Source organism: Erithacus rubecula (assembly GCF_903797595.1).
Source record: "Erithacus rubecula genome assembly, chromosome: 6".
In the NCBI taxonomy this organism is placed as follows: domain Eukaryota; kingdom Metazoa; phylum Chordata; class Aves; order Passeriformes; family Muscicapidae; genus Erithacus; species Erithacus rubecula.
The window spans coordinates 38,348,769-38,368,391 of record NC_136688.1 but is presented as its reverse complement, the minus strand read 5'-3'; the positions used below and the strand labels follow the sequence as shown (position 1 = coordinate 38,368,391).

The 19,623-nt window shown below is 37.0% G+C and overlaps 1 protein-coding gene across 5 annotated transcripts in view; it reads right to left on the bottom strand.

The window, feature by feature from the left end:
- Window positions 1-2,075: 2,075 nt before the first annotated feature.
- Window positions 2,076-19,623, bottom strand: part of YLPM1 (YLP motif containing 1) — a 33,775-nt gene continuing 16,227 nt past the window's right edge. The window contains exons 7-21 of one of the 5 annotated variants that reach the window (XM_079308545.1): window positions 18,417-18,897; window positions 17,309-17,401; window positions 16,767-16,941; window positions 16,463-16,608; window positions 15,916-16,103; window positions 15,235-15,297; window positions 14,825-14,944; window positions 14,374-14,550; window positions 14,074-14,157; window positions 13,755-13,838; window positions 12,361-12,447; window positions 9,331-9,382; window positions 4,458-4,588; window positions 2,858-3,036; window positions 2,076-2,475 (exon numbers count right to left, since the gene is read on the bottom strand). In XM_079308545.1, the coding sequence (XP_079164671.1) occupies window positions 2,890-3,036; window positions 4,458-4,588; window positions 9,331-9,382; window positions 12,361-12,447; window positions 13,755-13,838; window positions 14,074-14,157; window positions 14,374-14,550; window positions 14,825-14,944; window positions 15,235-15,297; window positions 15,916-16,103; window positions 16,463-16,608; window positions 16,767-16,941; window positions 17,309-17,401; window positions 18,417-18,897 (2,028 nt within the window). In that variant the 3' untranslated portion in view covers window positions 2,076-2,475; window positions 2,858-2,889. Of the gene's footprint in view, window positions 2,476-2,857; window positions 3,037-4,457; window positions 4,589-9,330; window positions 9,383-12,360; window positions 12,448-13,754; window positions 13,839-14,073; window positions 14,158-14,373; window positions 14,551-14,824; window positions 14,945-15,234; window positions 15,298-15,915; window positions 16,104-16,462; window positions 16,609-16,766; window positions 16,942-17,308; window positions 17,402-18,416; window positions 18,898-19,623 lie in introns of those variants that run through there. The other 4 variants (XM_079308546.1, XM_079308547.1, XM_079308548.1 and 1 more) reach the window with 4 other exon arrangements.

Sequence of the window (19,623 nt, the reverse complement as noted above, 5' to 3'; positions counted from 1 at the left end):
ACCTCTGGTTAGGAGCCAAGCAGGAGACAAGCTAGCTGTTCTCAGTTCTACCAGCAGCAATGATGAATATTTCCTTTTTGCTTGATTTCTTCAGTCACTGAATATCTAGAGTATGTAGAATCTGCTATATGTTGTAGTTCTGGCATAAGTTTTTTTTTTCAGAGCCACTTCCCATCAAAAAATGGAAGACTGATCTGCTAAACATTCAAACCAACTGAAACAAATGGTAAAGATTGCATATGTATTGATATTTCTGTATTAAGGAAGGGAAAAACTTCTGAACTTCAAGAAAACAACAAAACCCAAGCCTTTCAGCCTCTTCTGGTCAAACAGTCTGACAAGTCTACAGTGGTATGCTTTCATAACTGAATTTTGCTTTAGACTTCATGATTGATATATTTTCTGTCTATTCTCATCAGAATAAAGTGTAATTTTATGTATATTCTCTGCTTATTTTCTTTAGTTCTACATGCACCACAGAATAACCAGCATTACAATCTCTCAATATTATCAGCTAAAATAATTTCAAAATTCATAAAACCAGTAAACAACATTATAACTTCTCTCAAACATTATACATTTGAATGCTCCAGTAGTACTTTTTAGTCTGGAAAAAAAAAGTTAGAAAAGGATCTGGTACAGTTGTATTAGCAAAAGTACAGACAAAATCACCATCAGTTCTTAAGAGTCAAGAAACAGCATCAACTCATGGTGTACCACAAGAACAGTTTTGTTATGGAAAGCTAAGTATGGATGGAAACCCATTTTACACATACCTGAGAGTAACTTCTCCAAAGTGAAGCTCACCTGATTTCCACAGCAATACACAGTACTCATTTTTTGGTTACTATTAGTTTCCCTTTGTCAACAATTCTCCATCACAATTCAAAGAGTACTTACTTAACAACATTTTGAGACATATATATGCTATGTAAGTACATGTACAGAGAAAATGTGCATTAAATGCCTTCTATTTAAAAATGCTGCTTTCAGGGAGCTCAGTTTTCTTGTATTAAATATATTCAGGGCATAACACAAGTTAAACTATTCCTCTTGTTTACTGAAGAACTTTTAATCGTGCACCACAGAGAAGGCTGAGAAGCAGCCAATAAACCAAAACATTAGAATGGCAAACAAACCCATCTATTACCACACTCTCCTTCAACCTGAACTACCACCACACCAGAACAAACTGATTTACCAACCTAGATGCAAAGCACAATGTAATCACTCAACAGAGAAGGAAAATTCAGGACTTAATTTTTTTTCCCCTCAGAAAGATCAGGAGAAAAATTCAATTCACCATTAAAAAAGGAATTATTTTCAGATTTAAACCTCTTTCCTGGTTACCATATTGTTAATGCAAAGCATTTGCTTTGAAACCTGGGAGGACAAAAGAAAGTTTTCATCAGCAAACCTGACGCTCTGCAGAAGTGATATCCCAGCATCTGTGAAGAATCTGTACCACTTTTAATAGTGTGGACTGTTATTCACTAATTTCTTATTTTTTATTTAATCAAGCTTAACACATTGATCAAAGGAAAAGAAGGGTATAACTTCTGGTCTGTCACTTCTTTTAATGATGTATCTCTGTGACTCAGTAGACTTATGGATGGAATGAAATACCTCGATAGGGATCAGTGCTGACTAAAAGGCATAATAAGACCAAAACAAATTTTCTAGGCTGCCCCTCAGAGAACTCTGTAGTATCTGTCTTCATATTGAGAATTAAAGACAAGCTTTTCATACATTGTTACCTTCAGCATTACAAAACCACCCAACAGAATTCATATTCACACAGTAATGAAAATTTGACATAATTGAGAAACTAGGATTCAAACATAATGATATTCCCTTTCCAGGAACATGAAGTTCTAAAGGCAGCAAGAGCTGGAGTCTTAATGGATCTGTCTATGAGAAGAAGAGCAGGTGAAAAACTTAGAAGACAGGACACACTCCAGAATATGAGCACAGTACATCTTCCAGGTAAGGATGGTGCTGAGCACTAACATGTGAACACAGACCACATTTAAAATATCAAACAAAAACCATACTACAGGGTCCACCAAGAACACTGAGTTTATAGTGAAATTTATTGTTCCGCTTCCTAATACAATAAGCTACAAGGTACATACAGTATAAAACGAGAACATCCACAGAGCAAGGGTGATAAACATTCTGTGATGGTACAGTGGAGGTAACATCTGTCTAATCCTTCCACTTCATCCCACAAAGAGCAGCTAAAACTACTGACCCTCCCCCTCCCTCCCCTCCAAAAATATTAAAAAGTAAACTGTCTCTCTCACTTAGGAGCAGTGGGATTCAATGAGTTTTTTGAGGGCACTGGTTATCTGCCAGTATCTCAAGAAAATTGCTGAAACTAAAGAAACAAAGAAAAACTGTGAAGGTGGGAGTGACATGACCCATGCAAGATGCTCATGACACCTTGGTTCACTTCTCCTCAGAGCAAATGGCCTGTAAAGAAAGGAAAAGTTTGTTTGTAAACCAGCAATTAGCATGGTTAGAATTAAGATATAATAAGCAACATTTGAATTCAACAGGACTAGTAGGCACACAGCTAAACTACTCTTAATGAAACCACAAGCTTCCTTGTAATAAGTTTGGGAGATTTGATAGCTGATAATTCTTCCCCCTTTCTTGTCAGGTGCTGCACAGAAGTGTGCATGTTGACAGAGGCACAGCTGACACCTATTATACAGAGTTCCAAATCAAATAGGCTCGTTTGGGAGAACTCTAACAATAAGCAGCCTTAACTCTGGGAGAACTCTAACAATAAGCATCCTCAACTCTAGAAAAACATCAAGGCTGTAAACACACAGAAAGACTGAATATTTACCTTAAAGGCACAAAAATCCACTTAACCATTTTTCATATATACTTGGTGCGGTTGAGGGCTCTCTCAGCAAGGTGACCACTTTCATCTGTTATCTTCTCCCAGTCAGTTTGTCCAACAACAAAACCAATGGCCCTTTTCCTGTCAGCATCTTTTTTTTCTTCTAGATCTGCCCATCGCACCTATGGAGAACATCCTATCAGTACAATAATCTTCCAAGAAATCCTGATATGAGTCTAGGCTTTCCACTGCAAGTAAGAATACAAGAATACTAATTTCTACTTATTTTCCTTAGAACAGGTAAGTATTATTTTTTTCTGATAGGTAAAGAGGGAAATTATTTTTAATTGAATCTACCAGGTGTTCTGTGCAGTAGAAGAAAGGTATAGATGATAAGCTTTTCCCATTTCAGTGCTATAGTTCTGAAAGTTGAAGTATAACTACTACAATTATGTCTCCGTTCAAAGTAACACTTTCTGCAGGAAAAACTATCCAAGACTCATTTACTGTTTTAATTTTCTGGAAATCTGTCTTTCAATTGCACAATGGAAACATCTAGAAGATGACTATGAAACAACAGAAAGACAGTGTTAAAGAGCAAGATAGCAATTAAAATAAAATGAATGACGGACAGTTTTCTTCTCTACCTTCTGTGAGATATTTCTATTTAAATTTTTCCACTATTTCTTTACTCTAAGTAACTTTTCATATATATGCTGTTTCCCCATCTTTACATCTCCATAGCTGCACTGCACCTCTTTGTGGTAATGCAGATCCCTTGCATTTACCCTGTTCAAACACACAAAGTGACACCCCCAAAGCAAGACGTGATGGGAGGGAGAGCAACAGGAAAGAGGGAGGGAGAGATGCAATGAGAAAAGGCTACAGTCCAGAAACTCAGCTGAAATACACCATTTCAGGACAAGAAAAATCAGTAAGTGAAAGAGCTCTTTGCTATACTGATCAATCTCATTCATGCCTTTGTGTTACTGGGGAACTTAGCCTTAGCAATTTTCTGCTAGCACCTCCCTATCCACAGTCTACCTGGATCTCCCCTGACATTTCTACTGATAAGCAATGTCAGTTATCTTCCACCATCATCTCCTTTCCCAATGCCTTAAGTGTCTTCATTTCTCTCATACACACTGTACAGTACTATCAGTTTTCTATTTGACATTACAGAACAAAAATATACCCAAACACTGACAGTTAATTCAAATTACTTCTAGTGGCAAAAGCTGGTCTTTTTATTTTGGAGAGGGAAAAAACACCACTACCTCTTTTTATTACCTCTCTTTCGTCTCCTGCTATGATTTCCCCCCTTTTTTCATCACAGAATTTAAACACACAGCATTTTGCATTCAGACCATGTAATGCATAGTTAATCTGCATTATCTACAATTCCTAGTTATAACTAATATGTTTACCTCTGGAAGACACTACTTGCAAGCATAATCTCTTACAGAATCTAATGGAACAGCAAAATGAGAAGTGAGTCAATGAAATTCCCATATTTGGAGACATTGGATGACTTGATAACAGCTCTTTCACAGAGATCATTAAAGGGTTATATACAGACATAAGTCATTTGAAAATTTATTACCCTTTTCTTTCCAGGTTCAGAAGCACGTGTATCATAGTCATCTGGAAGCTGCAGATAATCTTCTATTCTGCTGGCAATTGCTTCCCAGTCACGTTTTCTTTTAGTGCCAGTCCGCAAACCATCCAGCTTGTCTGAGAACAAACACAGAGCCTCAGCGTTAAGGGAGATTATTTTTTCTGTTATTCACAAAAACAAGACGAGAGCGGAAAACATTTCAAAAGAACGAGAAGCAGGATTTGTACATCCAGCTTGTTCTTGACAGGTGTAATGATGGATGAGAGTTGAAATAAACTAGAGAAGACTCAACACAGTTTTCAAGTTTTATTGATCTTTCATGTTAACTGTGTGGCAATAACATTCATTGTCGTTTTCTATATGAGGGAGAAAAAGTTTGCTCTTCTGGATCTATACGGAGTCTGTCCTTACGGGTACAATACAGCCAACAATAGCCAGGAACCACAGATCCATCCTTCTGTATTTGAACACAATACTAAAGCTGTAGCATTTTCCCCAAATTTGGGGATCAATACTGTGTCAAACATGGCATACATGCAGCATCAGGGAACAAGTAGCAATTATATAATTTAATGCATCAAAGATAAGTTTCTGCTAAACAAAACTCTCCTTGGAAAGCCTGATCATCCCCTTTCTTTTTCTCTCCCCATAAGGCAAACAATTTAAAACGTCTTCCAGGACTGGGAGAAAAATATCTCAGAATCTTTTCTTTCATGGTGTAAGAGGTCAGTCATGAATATTTGAGCAGTACATTTGTCCAACAGTCCTCATTTTCTTCTTTTTCTTATTGAACCAATACAACATGAGGAGAAACAATTCCATTCCTAGGTTCTAAAATTTTGTTCCTCTTTAGGCACTTATTCTCAGTAAAGGAAACAACACCTTCTTGAAATTATGTGGCAAACTGTCTTTGGAAAGGAGATGAAACATTCATTGTAAGATTATGAACAACCAAGCATGGAAAGGAAAACCATCTCTACAAGTCAAAGAAAATTCTGTTACTTCTGTCGATGTAAACTACCGACCTATAAGCCAATAATTCAAGTATGTGTAGAAGGAACACTAAGCTTGGCAATAACATTCATTAAACCATTACTGTTTTTTACTGGTGATATTAGAAATACTGTTTCAGAAATTACTGTTGCAATCAAATTCACCCACAAAAGGCCTCAGAAAAAGACCAAATACAAGGCAGCATTCTTTTCTGGATAGTAGAAGATGATGTTCAAAAGTATGTACTTAAAGAAGCTCAGTTCAGAGATGAGTTTTTTTACTTAATATGGGAGAGAGAAGAGTAACAATGGACATAATGTGAGGCAATGGTAGTGTAGACATGCTAGTATAATTTAAAGTCCATAAGCTAGTGAAGTTATTTCTCCCTCATACAACTCAAAACCTTTTAAAGACTCCACCTTTGCCCCATTTCCCTGGAACAGATACAGAACTTCTTCTGATAAAACATCATAATCCTCCTGTTTCTTCTTAAAATAGCCAACATTTAAGAAAAATGTTCAGAATATTTGTATCTATCACATGATTTAGTTAAGGTTCTTCTTTTGCTCTAAGCTAAATCTGCCAAAATTGATGCTCAATCTCCAGAGAAAGATGACACTCCCTCTAGAAGACAAATTGATTTATACAATATTGCACTGTTACTCCAGCTATGTTCAATCAGTGTAGATCATTCGTGGCATTAAGCATTTCCAGAAAAAAATAACATTGAAAAGGAGATCAACAAATTCATTGAGGAGCATTGAGGAACATGAAGAAGTGAAAACTGAGGAGCTCTCTGATGACAAATACCTGTAGACAGACATATTCCTGTTGGAGGCAAGCTGTGATGCAAGCTCACCTCATGACTGTTGTGAAAGTAAGTTAAGTCTCCCACTCCCTAATGCACACCAAACAACTGAAAAATCTTCAAGAAACGTGGAATGCTCAAACGTCAGTAGAGGAGCTCAGAAGCTGTTCTGAATATGCAGTTCCCCTCTGTTGTCTTTTGTTACTGCTACACAGAATTTCTTTTAAAAAGTTATGTCCTTCCATGTTTGAAGCTGGATTGCTTTTCCAGAGGGGTCTGCTTCCATCCATACTATTGTGTTCAGGGTACATGTGTCATGCAGCAGACACTACACAAATGTCAAAAACCTGCCACAAATGATTATTTCAGAATATTCTTTTCCGAAAATGAGACAAAGTGTCATTTTGTAACACAGGTGCTTGTGATTATTTATGGCTGATGATTACTTAGTGTTAAACTACTGAACATCATTTTATCATTTCAAATTTAAAAACAACAAAGCAGCAGCATTTCTGAAAACCCACAAAACTTAAAAACTCACCTTTAGAATTTTTAAAGTAACATCTGAAAGTAACTTATTTTGCCCTTCTTATACAAAAACCACAAAGTTTCATGTAGAATCCCATTTGCATTCTAGAGCAAATTTTACAATGGTATCAAAGTTTCAGCTACACCAGAGCTCATTTCTCCATTTCTGAAAGTTTGTAGAACTTGCCACTAAGCCACATCTTGAAACAGAGCAATGCACTAAACACTACAGTCAAATTTTAAAAATGAGAGTCTATTACTTTAAATTTCAATATAAGAACCTGTGTGCACTGTGTGCTGAGAAGACCCATGAACAGACTTTCAGAATAAAACTGTGGCTGTGCATAGCACATGAGGAAATGATAAATCACACACATACTCAAGAGGAATGTAAGAATAAAATAAATATGTGCTAAAGTGAGAGCTCTGGGGCATATGTTTGACAATTGTCACATGCAGCTAAAGAACTCAAACTTTTCAGACATTTTCTGCAGTTTGTTACAACTAGTAAGATCTTACTATACTTTCCTGTAACATTGACTCAGAAAGAAAATAAAAAAGCAAAACAAGACTCAGAGCATCATTTTTGGAGTCTGTACTTACAACATTCTGCAAAAGTGTTCCCTCTGGGACTAATGCAATAAACCTAATAGGCAGGCCAGCTCCCAGGAAATAACTCATTTTTTGGAGTAACTAATGCATACCACAGTTTACATACCTTTCCAGAAATAATTACAATTGGTCATCTACAATAAAGTCTTATTGTGAACTAAATATAGTGATTCTTACAGACTGCAAGTGCTTCTAATGTACACCTTAAGCTAAAAGTTGACTGCCATGGCAGAGTAACTTTGCAAAGAAACTGCATTTGTTACATAGGTTTTAAAAAAGCCAGGCATTCCTAAGTTCTGTCAGAACTTACTTTTAATCTATAGTCCTACATATACATAAAACTGAAACTAGAGAGTAGTTTTAGAAGTAAAATTGTGAATACAGATTTAATAGAAAACTCTTTTCAGCACCTCGATCTGTGCCTTACAGCATGCTAACATCCAGTTTGTTAATAAAGTTTGACTGTTAAAGGATTATTTCAACAGCCTTACAAGTAACTTACTTCAGCATAAAAGTGACTCTGCTGCTTGCTCCCCATTTTACATTTAAGTGTAGACCATATAAAAACCATGTAGTTTACATTACAGAGTTTTCATTATGGACGGAAACACAACACAGTTCTTAGCATAAACTTAAAAATATTTTTACATTATTAAACAAATCATTGCTTATAACAAAAATGCAGAGCAATCCTAGCTTAATTAATCCTAGCTGTTTGTTATGCCAAAAATCATTGAGTATAAGGTGTCTCTGCTTGTACTGCAGGTGCCACATCATCAGTATCATCCACAACTATTTATATGACTTAAAAGAGAGCACAGCAGCAGAAAAGAGGGTGTAGGTAAGCTCTTAGCAGCAAAAGGTGAAAGGCTGCTTTATGTAAGCCAGACCTTCTAATGCTATTTCTATGGTGTAGTTGTGATTTGGGTTATTGGAAAGTTATGATGCACAGGGCTGTACCACATGAGAAGAAGCAAACCTCAAAATGTTAAGACATGATGTGTCCCATTTAGGTGTTTGTGACTTCGCACAGACATGACATAAAAATAGCAATTCTGAGTTGTCTAGATAAAATCTTCATTTTGAACTTACTCTGTTCAGTAAAAAAAAACACAACAAAACTGATCATAATGACCAGAAACCCCTTTCCATGAATGATCCTTTCACCATAGATGTGGTGCATGCATTTCTGCCTGAAAGTTGCTTTTGACTTTGACACAATCTTAATACCAGCACTAATGAGAACAAAAAATGTACAGCAAAAACTGTACCCTTGTGCTTCTGGAAAGTCCATTTTACATACTACTAAGAATAATTCTATTGCTCTCCTGGAACTGCAAAGCATCATGAACTTTTAATTTTTCAATGCTTAAGATGTTGAAAAGATACACTGACATCTGATCATTTAGAACCAATTTCAAAGCATGCCACTTCTTTGTCCTCACAGATATCAATTTTGAAAAGTAAGAAACATCTTAAATACAGTTCAGCTATGAGAAATGTCTCCAAGAATGTAAGAAGTTACTGATGACACTTAGGAAAAAAGGTATGTAATGTGAAAAAGAGTACAGTGTGATGTAAGTTGACTCTTTGTTCATATAAAAATAATAAACATAGAAAGATGAAGAATATAAATACTGTTCTTTTAAAATTTGAAGACAAAGTACTTTCCTTGAACAGATGGAACAACAATTAATGAGTATTATAAAACAGTGATGATTAGAAAGTAGTAAAGTCTCCTGCCTCTGTCAGAAGCTAAGTTCCTTTTCCGTATAGACGCTTTTGCAGTTTCAGACACATATATGAAATCAATGCATTTATTGGTCTTTGTAAGGAGGCACAGTAAAAACAAAAATTCAGGTCTTGCAAACATCATTAGATACCAACTATAAGAAAGAGGAAAAAATAAATACCCACCTAGCTTTGCCTCAGAAGTGTCCATCTCCCATTTGCTTTTCGGAATGTAACCCTAAATCATACACAGAAAGAAGCTCGGAGGATTAGAGAGAGACACACATGCATATCACTTTTGAACTGGAAACAGCATTACAACGGGAGCTTAAGGTATTTCTTTTTGTAAGGCACAATTCTCATTATCAGATGGAGACCAATTACTTGGTATTTCAGAACTTCTGCATCCACTTCCCATTCAGTGATTTCGGCAGCCCTTGCAAATCATTACAAGAGTGCTGCCCTCTGCAAACACAGAACTCCAGAATGAGTCTAACAGACAGCAAAGGCACTGTGTGCAGTTACTGCATTGTATTATCCCAAGTGGCAAAGTCACTGCAACACAACTTTCAGGCATAAGGAATATTCAAAGCTTTACAAACATAAATGAAAAAGTTACCGTAAGCTCTTTTATGACCCGATTTAGTACACACGAACTTCACTTACTCCTTTTGAAGGGACATACTCAATGTATGAGTGGTTAATCCACAATTAAACAAAATTTTTCTTTAAATAAGAGTATCTGCTAAGCCACTAGGATTTAAGTATTACTTTTCATTTTAAAATAGTACTCTTAGCACAATGATTCTTATAAAATGATTTTTCCCTACAAATAATGTCATGATGTGTAATGACCTTTAGTCAGTTTATTCTTTGAAAATGAGCATAATGAAAATAAATTTGGCAAAAATTTATTTATTTTAATTATCATCTTGTTTTCTTTTTATATTCTTTGACAAGTAAGTTGTTACTAAGCAACCCTCATTTCAGCAGTTCAGATTTGGTATAAAAGTACTTATGTTCCTCTGCAACAACATAAAAAAGCTCAAGTAGTGAATGAAGCCTTGTGAGAATTTAATTATTATTTAGAATGCTTTTTAATAGAGAGGGAAAAGAACCTCTCTTGAAGATTTCAAGAAGAAAACCAACAATCCACAGACCAGTTTTATTACACTAACTTCTTTCCTGCTTTATTTATAGGTTGCTTCCACTGTGGTAAAAATATGTGTGTATTTGTTAATGCTGCATGTTACTAAATTAGTGTATTCCTGTAAATTCCAGAGAGCCACACTGCATTTGAATTCAGCACTGCTCTTAAAAAAATCCTTGAACAACCTTTTTGTCTATCATATACCAGTGACTTGAAGTTATTAGATCTCTGGATTTTCCTGTTTTTAATCAATCTGTAATTAATGCAAACCAAAACAGTTTGTGCTGCAATATTTCCTTGTAACAAATAAACTTCATATATATACACATATATTTATACACTTAAACCAAGTTGCACTTTAAAGTTTGCTCAGCAAGTTTACACCACAGCTACAAGCCTGCATTAAACAAAGTGATGTGTGATACACTAGTGAGAACATTAAATTAAACGTATCCATAATTCATACCATCAAGCACAGAAAAGTTGGAATTGTCTGAATGCTACAAATAATCCTGTGGGTGTTGATAATAGCAAGAAGAGTGACTTTGATGGTGTGAAACAGCCTATTGTGTGCTGAATCTATACAATATCCTGGTGCTCAAATAGGATAAGCAAAGATTCAGACTTTATCCTTTGGTACAAGACAGCTGGATATTTCAAGGATATCTGCCAGATGGCAGGAGCTTCAGACCTCTCTTTTCTCACAGAATTAAATGCAGCAAAATGAATCACAGAACCCTTATCAAATGCTCTGAAAAAGGCAAGAGATACCAAATACAGTGTCCCGTTCCACTTTCTGTCTCACATAATTCTCTGAGATCAGCCATCTAACTGAATTCCAGAGATTACAAACGGCAGATAATGCTTTGCTCTTTTTCATATCTTGTGAATCTGAATAGAACACATTCTTATATGCAGATTACTATTAGTTCCTTAATAATTTGCATAGTTTTCACCACCGAGCTTTCTCTTTGTCTCAAAGAAAAGGTCTATTGTTATAAGTGCTGTACATTAGGACACTCCCCCAAACCCATAAACACACACATACACACAGAAATTTATGCACAAATGTCTTAAAAGCTAAAGACAACTTTATCTTTTAGCTATAGCTCATGGAAATGGGACTAGCAGCCATATTCTTGTAAACATGGATGCGTCTTTGAAATGTTCTAACCACACTTTATGCAGTCTCATATTCTGCACCAAAGAATAATTTAGTAAAGAGAATGAGTCACGTTGAAAAAAACAGATGTTTATTAGAATCCACTTTTCCTAAGCTTTTCAAAATTCTGATTTCATCTCCTTTCTGACCTGCCACTCCTGAGGAATAGTAAATTTCCATCAAGGAAAAACACTGATTAACTTGGACATTTTTGGTTACTTCCTGTTTATTGAACTTTAACTGCTTGGTTGTGGGAACCAAGATTTGAGACATTCAACTCATCAAGCATGGACCAGTTGCAGCTCCAACACATACCAAGAAGTTACAGCAGGAAGCCTTTTGTAGCCTTTTAAATACGTACCTAAAAAAGCCAGCCCTCAGGGCAATTCTATAACCTTTATTTATCCAGGAGGCCTAATGCCTCACCTTGGAAAAACCACCTGACAAACAAAGTTAGTCAACCATGGCAGAAAAAGCAGTCTTCATAACTGTTGTCAGATACTGTGACAGTTGAAGAGAGTTCTTTAGACATGTGAAAGGAAATAAGCTAAATGAATCTTTACCCATTGTTCCCATCCCTTCACTTTCTGTAATTCTTAGATTATCTGGAAGACAGCACTATTATGTACTGCAATTTAAAATGTCTCTAAGAGGCATGTTACCATGCTCCACTGACAATACTGCTTGTAGCACATACTCACGTATTCTAGGAAATAAATTAGGAAGAAATAATATGATTTATCATTAAAGTTCTCCTAGAAATGTTTAAGTAAAAAACTACTAGACACACGTGCGTTAAGATCGCACCACTGAGAACAGCAATGGGTTGGCACTTGTAAGACTGAGATTCCCCCTCAGACACATTAATGAACAATTTTTTAGGGATGGCTGATGTGTCTCCTACCAGTTCACTTTCTTCTTCCTCTGCTGTGTCCTTCTTGACTTCTTCTTTCTGGTCTTCAATATTTGCATCAAAGTCCTCCATCTCCACCTGTTCCAAAGCACATGTACAGACTTACAAGGCACTGCCTGGCTTTTAAGTACTTTCTTCTTAACAGGGTAAATATAGATATCCAAATTAAAATAGAAAAGAAAGGATTCATCTTTGAAAGTATGATGACGCAATACATATGAATCCTTCATGCCCTTCCTTCACACACATTCCTTGTGTTACCACTATCTGTAACAGCAAGATACTTCTGCTTTCCACACATTTCAAGAATCACATTTCAAGACTTGCAGTCTCAGAAAAAAGTCTTAAACTTGCTATCTATATATACCTGGAATGGCTGTCTCTGCATAGAACATCTCTACTGAGCCCTATCTTTTATATATTTTAAAATCACAGTAAAGAATAATAGTAATCATAGAGTTCAGCACAACAAAATACAAGAATGCTTGAAGACATATATCTAACTCTGCTCATCTAATGCAATACCTTCTGGGCACCACAGCTGTACTGGGGACTCATACATACACTCTGGAATACACAAAACTCTCCAAGTATGTACAGTTCTTTACATAATTTGCAAAACCTTATAAATCCCAATCTGCCATTCTCTGAGCCTATTTTAGAGTGGAGCCATTTGCTGTCCTTTTAACGATTACTATTTTCCAGTACAAAGAATTTGGAGATTTAATAATAACCTGCTAACATAATGACAAACTTCAAAGACCCTCTGTCTGTTTCAGCAGTTCACCAGTTTCTATGGCTATGTCAAGAGCTGTTCAGACAGCAACAAGCAGCTATGGTTTATGCACAAAGACCACACAAACACACTAATTTATGCCCAGAGCTCCTGACACAACTGCCAATGAAGAATGCAACAATACAGTAAGCTGACACACCAAGGATGCATGTCACAGCAAACTGCAAATGAAATAAAAAAAGCAATTGTAACCTTCATTCTCTGCTAAACATCTGTATTTTCTCAAAACAAGGACTTAGCTGAAATTTGCTTATTTTCTTATCCTACTTTCTCCAACTCCTTTTTCAAAAGACTCTCCTTAATATCCTCAATTGGTATTCAACAGTTGCTAAGAGCAAAGTGACTTCAACTCTTGCTCAAAGATGCCTAAGTCTGAGCTTCAAAAAGGTGATAAAATGTAAAAATGTACCTTTATGTTTAGGGTAATTAATAAGAGCAACAAAATAAACTTTCCTGAAGCAGTAATTCCGGCTTTCCAAAGTGCTTTGCTTATAACTGCCTAGGTGTAATCACATCTTTGTCTGCTTCCTAATTTCAGTACAGTCACATTGACCTATTGTGTAGTTTTAACAAGCACAGAGGTTCTCACCTCTTCGATAGCAGCATCCTGCAACAGTGAGCGAATGTCCAGGCGCATCATGTGGCGTGGTGCTGCCTCCCAGTGATCAGACATCTAACAAAACACACACAAAAATGAAGCACCTCTAAAAATCTAGCAGATTCATTGGAAAATTCAGTTTCTGATTGATAACAAGATGTATCTGTACTTCAGTTATTTTAAACAATCCCCTGAAATAACTCCCAGTACTTCTTAGAGGAAAAGTGTAAGCATGATATAATCTATAGTTTTCAAACTATAAAAAAAAAGGTCCCAAAAGCACAATATGACCCCAGATGTATACAGTTACCCTGCTGATATCCTTTAGCTTGCGCCCATGAATATTCCTCTTGGAACATGTCTGGTTGTCTGCACTCATTTCAGCTAAGTAGACCTAGAAAGAAAAAGGTAATATTAAATACTGTAAACCAATTTTTAGAGCTCTTTTTCTACCTCGTGATGCACTCTGCAGTTGTACACTTAAAGAAAGCAAACTTGTAACTGCACACCACAGCGTTTTTCTTAATGTGGGAGACACTTTCCATTCAAAAGTTTAGAAACATCAGGATATGGCTGTTAGCAAGTTGAAATGCTATTTAGGTTCCATTACCTCAAACCCCTTTGTTTTCGCAGCACTCCAAAACTGTTCAAAGTGTCGCACTCTGTCATTGATAGCATCCAGGATAATGAAGGGAAAGAAACCGTCATCCAAGGTCTTTTTGAAAGTTTTAAACATGCTGGTACGATAGGTCTCCTCCATATCAGCCTCATATTCGTACTCCATCACCTTCACCAAGGACAAAAACATTAAGAAAGATTTCATCTATAAAATGGCTAATATTTAACACCTGAATGTCACGACCACAAAGTGCACTCGTGCGAGAAAAACACCTTTCAGGTCAGTTTTTAAGAATTTGCTCATACCACCCTAAGTTATATTGGCTTGTTTTGAAAAACAGCCCTGAGACCTCTGCACCCTTCCCAACCCACAGACTGGAATTCTGATGTTTTTCTGGAATGCCTTGTTTCTTTGTCAAGAAAAGCAACAAAATTAAGACTACCTTCTTTTTAACTTTTTTTCCTGTATCTGGGTCTCTCTCCTCTTTCTCCACTTCAGTGATAAAATAGTCATCTAGGCTGAGCACTCTTGGTGCAGGTCCTCCACATTCTACTTCTTTATCCTAGGAAGAAAGCAATAAGAAAGCATATAGCTTTGCTGTAAAAATTCCATTCTGTTATACAGGATCTTCAAAATACTTTTGGTCAACAGCAGTTCCCTGTTCAACACTCAAAACAAGAAGAGAGTAGTATCTCTTCTGCTTGCTAATAGTGGTGGAGATTCACACAGCACATGAAGACATCAAACGTGAAATAACAACAGACTTGAATTCCAGGGAAACAGAGAGCAAACAACAAAGGAAGCACATGTAAAAGGCAAGCAGCACTACACAGTGACTGCCTGTTTACATACCCTGATAAGTTTTGCTACATGAGTCTTTCCACTGCCAGGTAACCCTCTCATGATGATCACAATCTGAAACAAAGATCATGTAACATGATACTGTACTACATTTAACAGATTGTCTTTTGCAAAGATTTTCTTCTAGTGAATTATGCGCTGTGGGCTCACACTCAATCCCATCCAGCACTCACTTGATTTAGAAACCAGGCTGTGAGAAATGGTAATAATTACACATAATTCAGAGTTTTTGATGTTAATCATCTCAGCATTTTAGGCTGCATGTTATAGTTTTGGTTCAGTTTCACTAACTTCTTTCATTCAATTTAATCAAACTTACCCGAACGCTTAACAACCTAAATCGTGTTCTTTCTTATATAATACGGTGAATTGCCAAATCTCTGCTTAAAGACAATTTTGTTTTCCTGATACATCACAAAAAACCAGTGAAGGCCTCAGAAGAGGCCAAAATACCTTAGTATTACACACTAATTTGCTCTGAACATTCCCACGAAATTTACCTCTCCTGTGGACTCCTAATACTACAAGATCCTAGGTATTTGCAAAGGAACCAAGCTAATTCCTAGAGCTTCCTCAAATATACACTTGCTCCCAACATATTACATCCACCAGCATTTTACCTGAATACAGACCCTGTCAAAATTGATTGTTGCCTTCAGAATGTACACTCACCCTCTCTGGCCTGCTCTCCCGTCCTGGTGGCTTTAAAATATCATCTACATTCTTAGATTCTGGCTTCCTTTCTACTCGTGGAGCAGGCGGCGGCTGACGAGGCATTGATGGAGCAGAAATAGGAATCCTTTCCTCAGGGTAATTTCTACGATCACCTTCAAATTCCAGTGTTTGGACAGAAGAATTTTCTTAGTTCAGCAAAATAGAAAAATTAGGATGTTCATACCCAGCTGAGCTGATTTAAACAGACCTTCATTATTTTAAGTTAAATTCACAGATACGTCCTCAAAAATATTAAAATTTCTAACCTTAAACCTCTTGCAATCAAAGACAGTTTTTAGCAGAGTATATAACTGTTTCATTCATGATCTCATCACCACTGAGAAACAAAACTAAATGCCACCACCTAAAGAAATTTTCATGAATTATATATTCTGAACACACAAATACTGCAAATCAATTAATCTTCTACTAATTAATCTTCACCTCTGCAAGTCCATTATTTTTCATAATATTCTAACATGACTTCAAGATTGAGAAACTGTACCTCCAAACATGGAAGGCCCATGATCATATGCTGGACGATCTGTCTTTCGTTCGTATGGAGGTCTTTCAAAACCTCCTCGCCTGGAGGACGGATGGTCTTTCTTGTCACGGTAAGACTGAGTTCTTGAAGGTGTAGTAGGAAGAACCCTGCCAAAACAGTATCTAGTGTATTTTGTGCATTTTTGTGAAGTTCCACTATGGATTACAGAGTGAAAGGAATGTGCACCTCACAGGCAAAACGGACAGCCTGATACTCAAAGCAGCCTCAACTGTATTGATTTCCATAGTGCTCCAAAGCCACGTACCTATCATCTCGGGGATGCCGCTCTTTTTCAAACCTCTCTCGTTCGTAGTCCACAGAACCACGGTCTCTGTGCAATTCCCGGTCTCTCTTGAAATCCCGGTGATCTGTGTTGGAATTACCTTGACGATCAAAATAAGGCTCACGATCTCTTTCTCTGTTGTAGCGACCTGGATGGTCTGAAGGGAGAAACCCATGGAAATCCAAACTACTCATTTAGAAAAAGAAGGCAACAGGCAAGAGTGCAAGCAAAGTATATGATATGTGAGCCAGGATGGACTTAATCAGAGACTCCCCCAAACTGTAACAGACAACCATATGGTGCAATCCTACTTAAAGCTACAAAACTTAATTTTAAAGTGGCTAGGTTATTAACTGCAGTACTCCTCTTGAAAATATCAAAATATGTTATGCTTATGGACCTCTGAGGGAAAAACAGTGGCTGTAGCTTAAACAAGAGTTACTTAGTTTGACCAAGGTTTTAGTGTCTTACAACTTTTCTTAAGAGCTAAATAACTGTTTAAAAGCTAGCCAAGCACCTCCTACCTTTTTGAAATGTTTGCCTGTCTGGTAGAGGTTCTGGACGAAGGGTTACCCTCTCCCCATATGGAATCTGTTCCACTTTACTGGTGGTTATATCTGATTGAAAATAAACAAAAAAGATAAATAAGATTTTAAAACATATCTTGCGTTTTCTTTCCTCTTCATGGAAAGTAATCAGTCAATGGCATTAAAAGTGACTAGAACAAATTGCCATCACTTCTCTGAATGGATAATGCAAAAAGAGTTTTAAGTAAATAAACAGCACCATCGTTTTTAAAGGCCAAAGTGGGTTTGTGTGTGTGGACACAAACCACTTAATCTTAACAATGGGACTTCTGCCTTTTCAGGTAGCATGCAGTGTCAGAAAATTATAAACATTAAAATGCTCTCTAAGTTTCCATAACTTACAGAACTACTGTAATGTCAAGAATAGTAACTAAAAGTCTCACAACAATGACATTTTTCTAACAGCTTTTAGTACAACATCTGCTTAATGGAACAGATATGGCTTCTAGTCCTGTTATGGTATTTTAAGAGAGAAAAAACAGTCTTTAAATGACAACGCACAATTTAAGAATTTCTTTATGTCATGATTTCACTCCTGTCAAAGGAGGGAGATCAATTATCTTTAAAAACTAATGTTGAATTTTAGCTTTGGTAAGCTCAATAGTAAAAAGCAGAGCCCTCCTCTACTTACATGCTAAACACCTGTACAGGATGCCTATACTGGCTACAAAACCAGACTGTCTCCCTCTCTGGCTAGAGGGTACCTCACACCCATTATGCAGTATATAAATAATGCAAACACCAGCCACAATCTGCTTTAAATCACTGTCACACTTAAGAACTGTAACCATCTGAAGTACCTTCCAGCCCACTTACTCCCACCTACCTACAAAGGGATTAAGGGAAAGTATCTGTATCAATCTAAATACCACACATCATTTTGTGTTTATTAGAAGCACCCATGGCTATAACAACATTAATGGAATAGCAGCCATGGAATATACACTGTTTTTTTACCAGCACAAAATAGGTCTTTCTAAAATGAACAAGTAAAACACTAACTAATTAGCTCTTTGATACGTATCAAATACACTGTAATACCCACCTCGCCCGTGGCCATAATCCACCGTTTGCTGAATGATGGGTGCTTTAGGAACTGGTGGAATTACTGGAGAAAGGGACACTGGTACAGCTGATGGAATGGAGGTGTGGACAGCAGGAACTTTCACAGGCGAGGAGACAGGTGGAGGCATCATCGACTCCTGTTTGCACAACTCGTACTCCATATTTGCACCTTTATCCTCATTTGTGTCCCACAGCCCATGGAAAGAGTCCTCATCCCAGCGTTCCTGTTCCACAAGAGAAGGTGATGGTTTTAAAGATTGACCATGACTTGGGGTTGTACTTGGAGTAGAAACTGGAGCATGTGGCCTTGTCATAGGTGTAGTAGGCCTTGCCAGTGGGGCACTTGGTCTTGTCACAGGGGTGGGCTGTCTGAACAACACGGGAGGCTTTATAATAACAGCAGGAGAAGGTTTAATAGCTTGGGCTTCTACTGGTACCTCTGAAGATAGCTGAGAAGAGACCTAGATGCAGAAAGCACTTGAATGTAGATCTGTAAACTAACCTTCTCTCAACCTCAGTACGTGCAATGGCAATCGGTAGTCAAATCATACACATTTTCTAGTACCTCCATCAAGGTGCTACAGGAGGACTAGTTTTAAAAACTGGTGGCCTGATTTAATTTTGTGTTTGTTCACTATGTGAAGGCTTAAAAACTACTTATTTTCTTCAAAATAACCTTACCAATTTTAGCTCCAGTAGGCCTATCTCAGTATGAAAGTGTCTACTGTTTTACTCCCAAAGACTCCTGCCGTATGCAAAGATTCCTGCTGTCTGTGTGAAGGCTGAAAATCTGAAAGTAGGGCAGCTTGCTGAGATGCAAAAGGATTGATAAGGCCAGTTTCTTTGTGGAAACCACTGGAAAAATTCACAGAGAGCAGAAATACCAGGAAAACCTTAATAAAATCAGTATCAGAATAACATAAGAAATTGGAAGGTCTTGCCTAGTGGAAAACCAAACTAAACCAAATCCTTCACAAATCAAACATCCACAAGAAATCTCACGCATTACAGGACTTCTCAGCATCAGAGTAGATGCCTAGTTAAAGGCAGTCCTATTAGCATCATGCAAGAAAAATTGCAGAATGGTTGTAGATACAAAATTGAGTTCTGTAATAACAGCTCAAAGTCACAGCAGAAATACTTGGAGGGAGGAATTGTTTGAAAACCTCTAGGCAGATGAGTCTGAG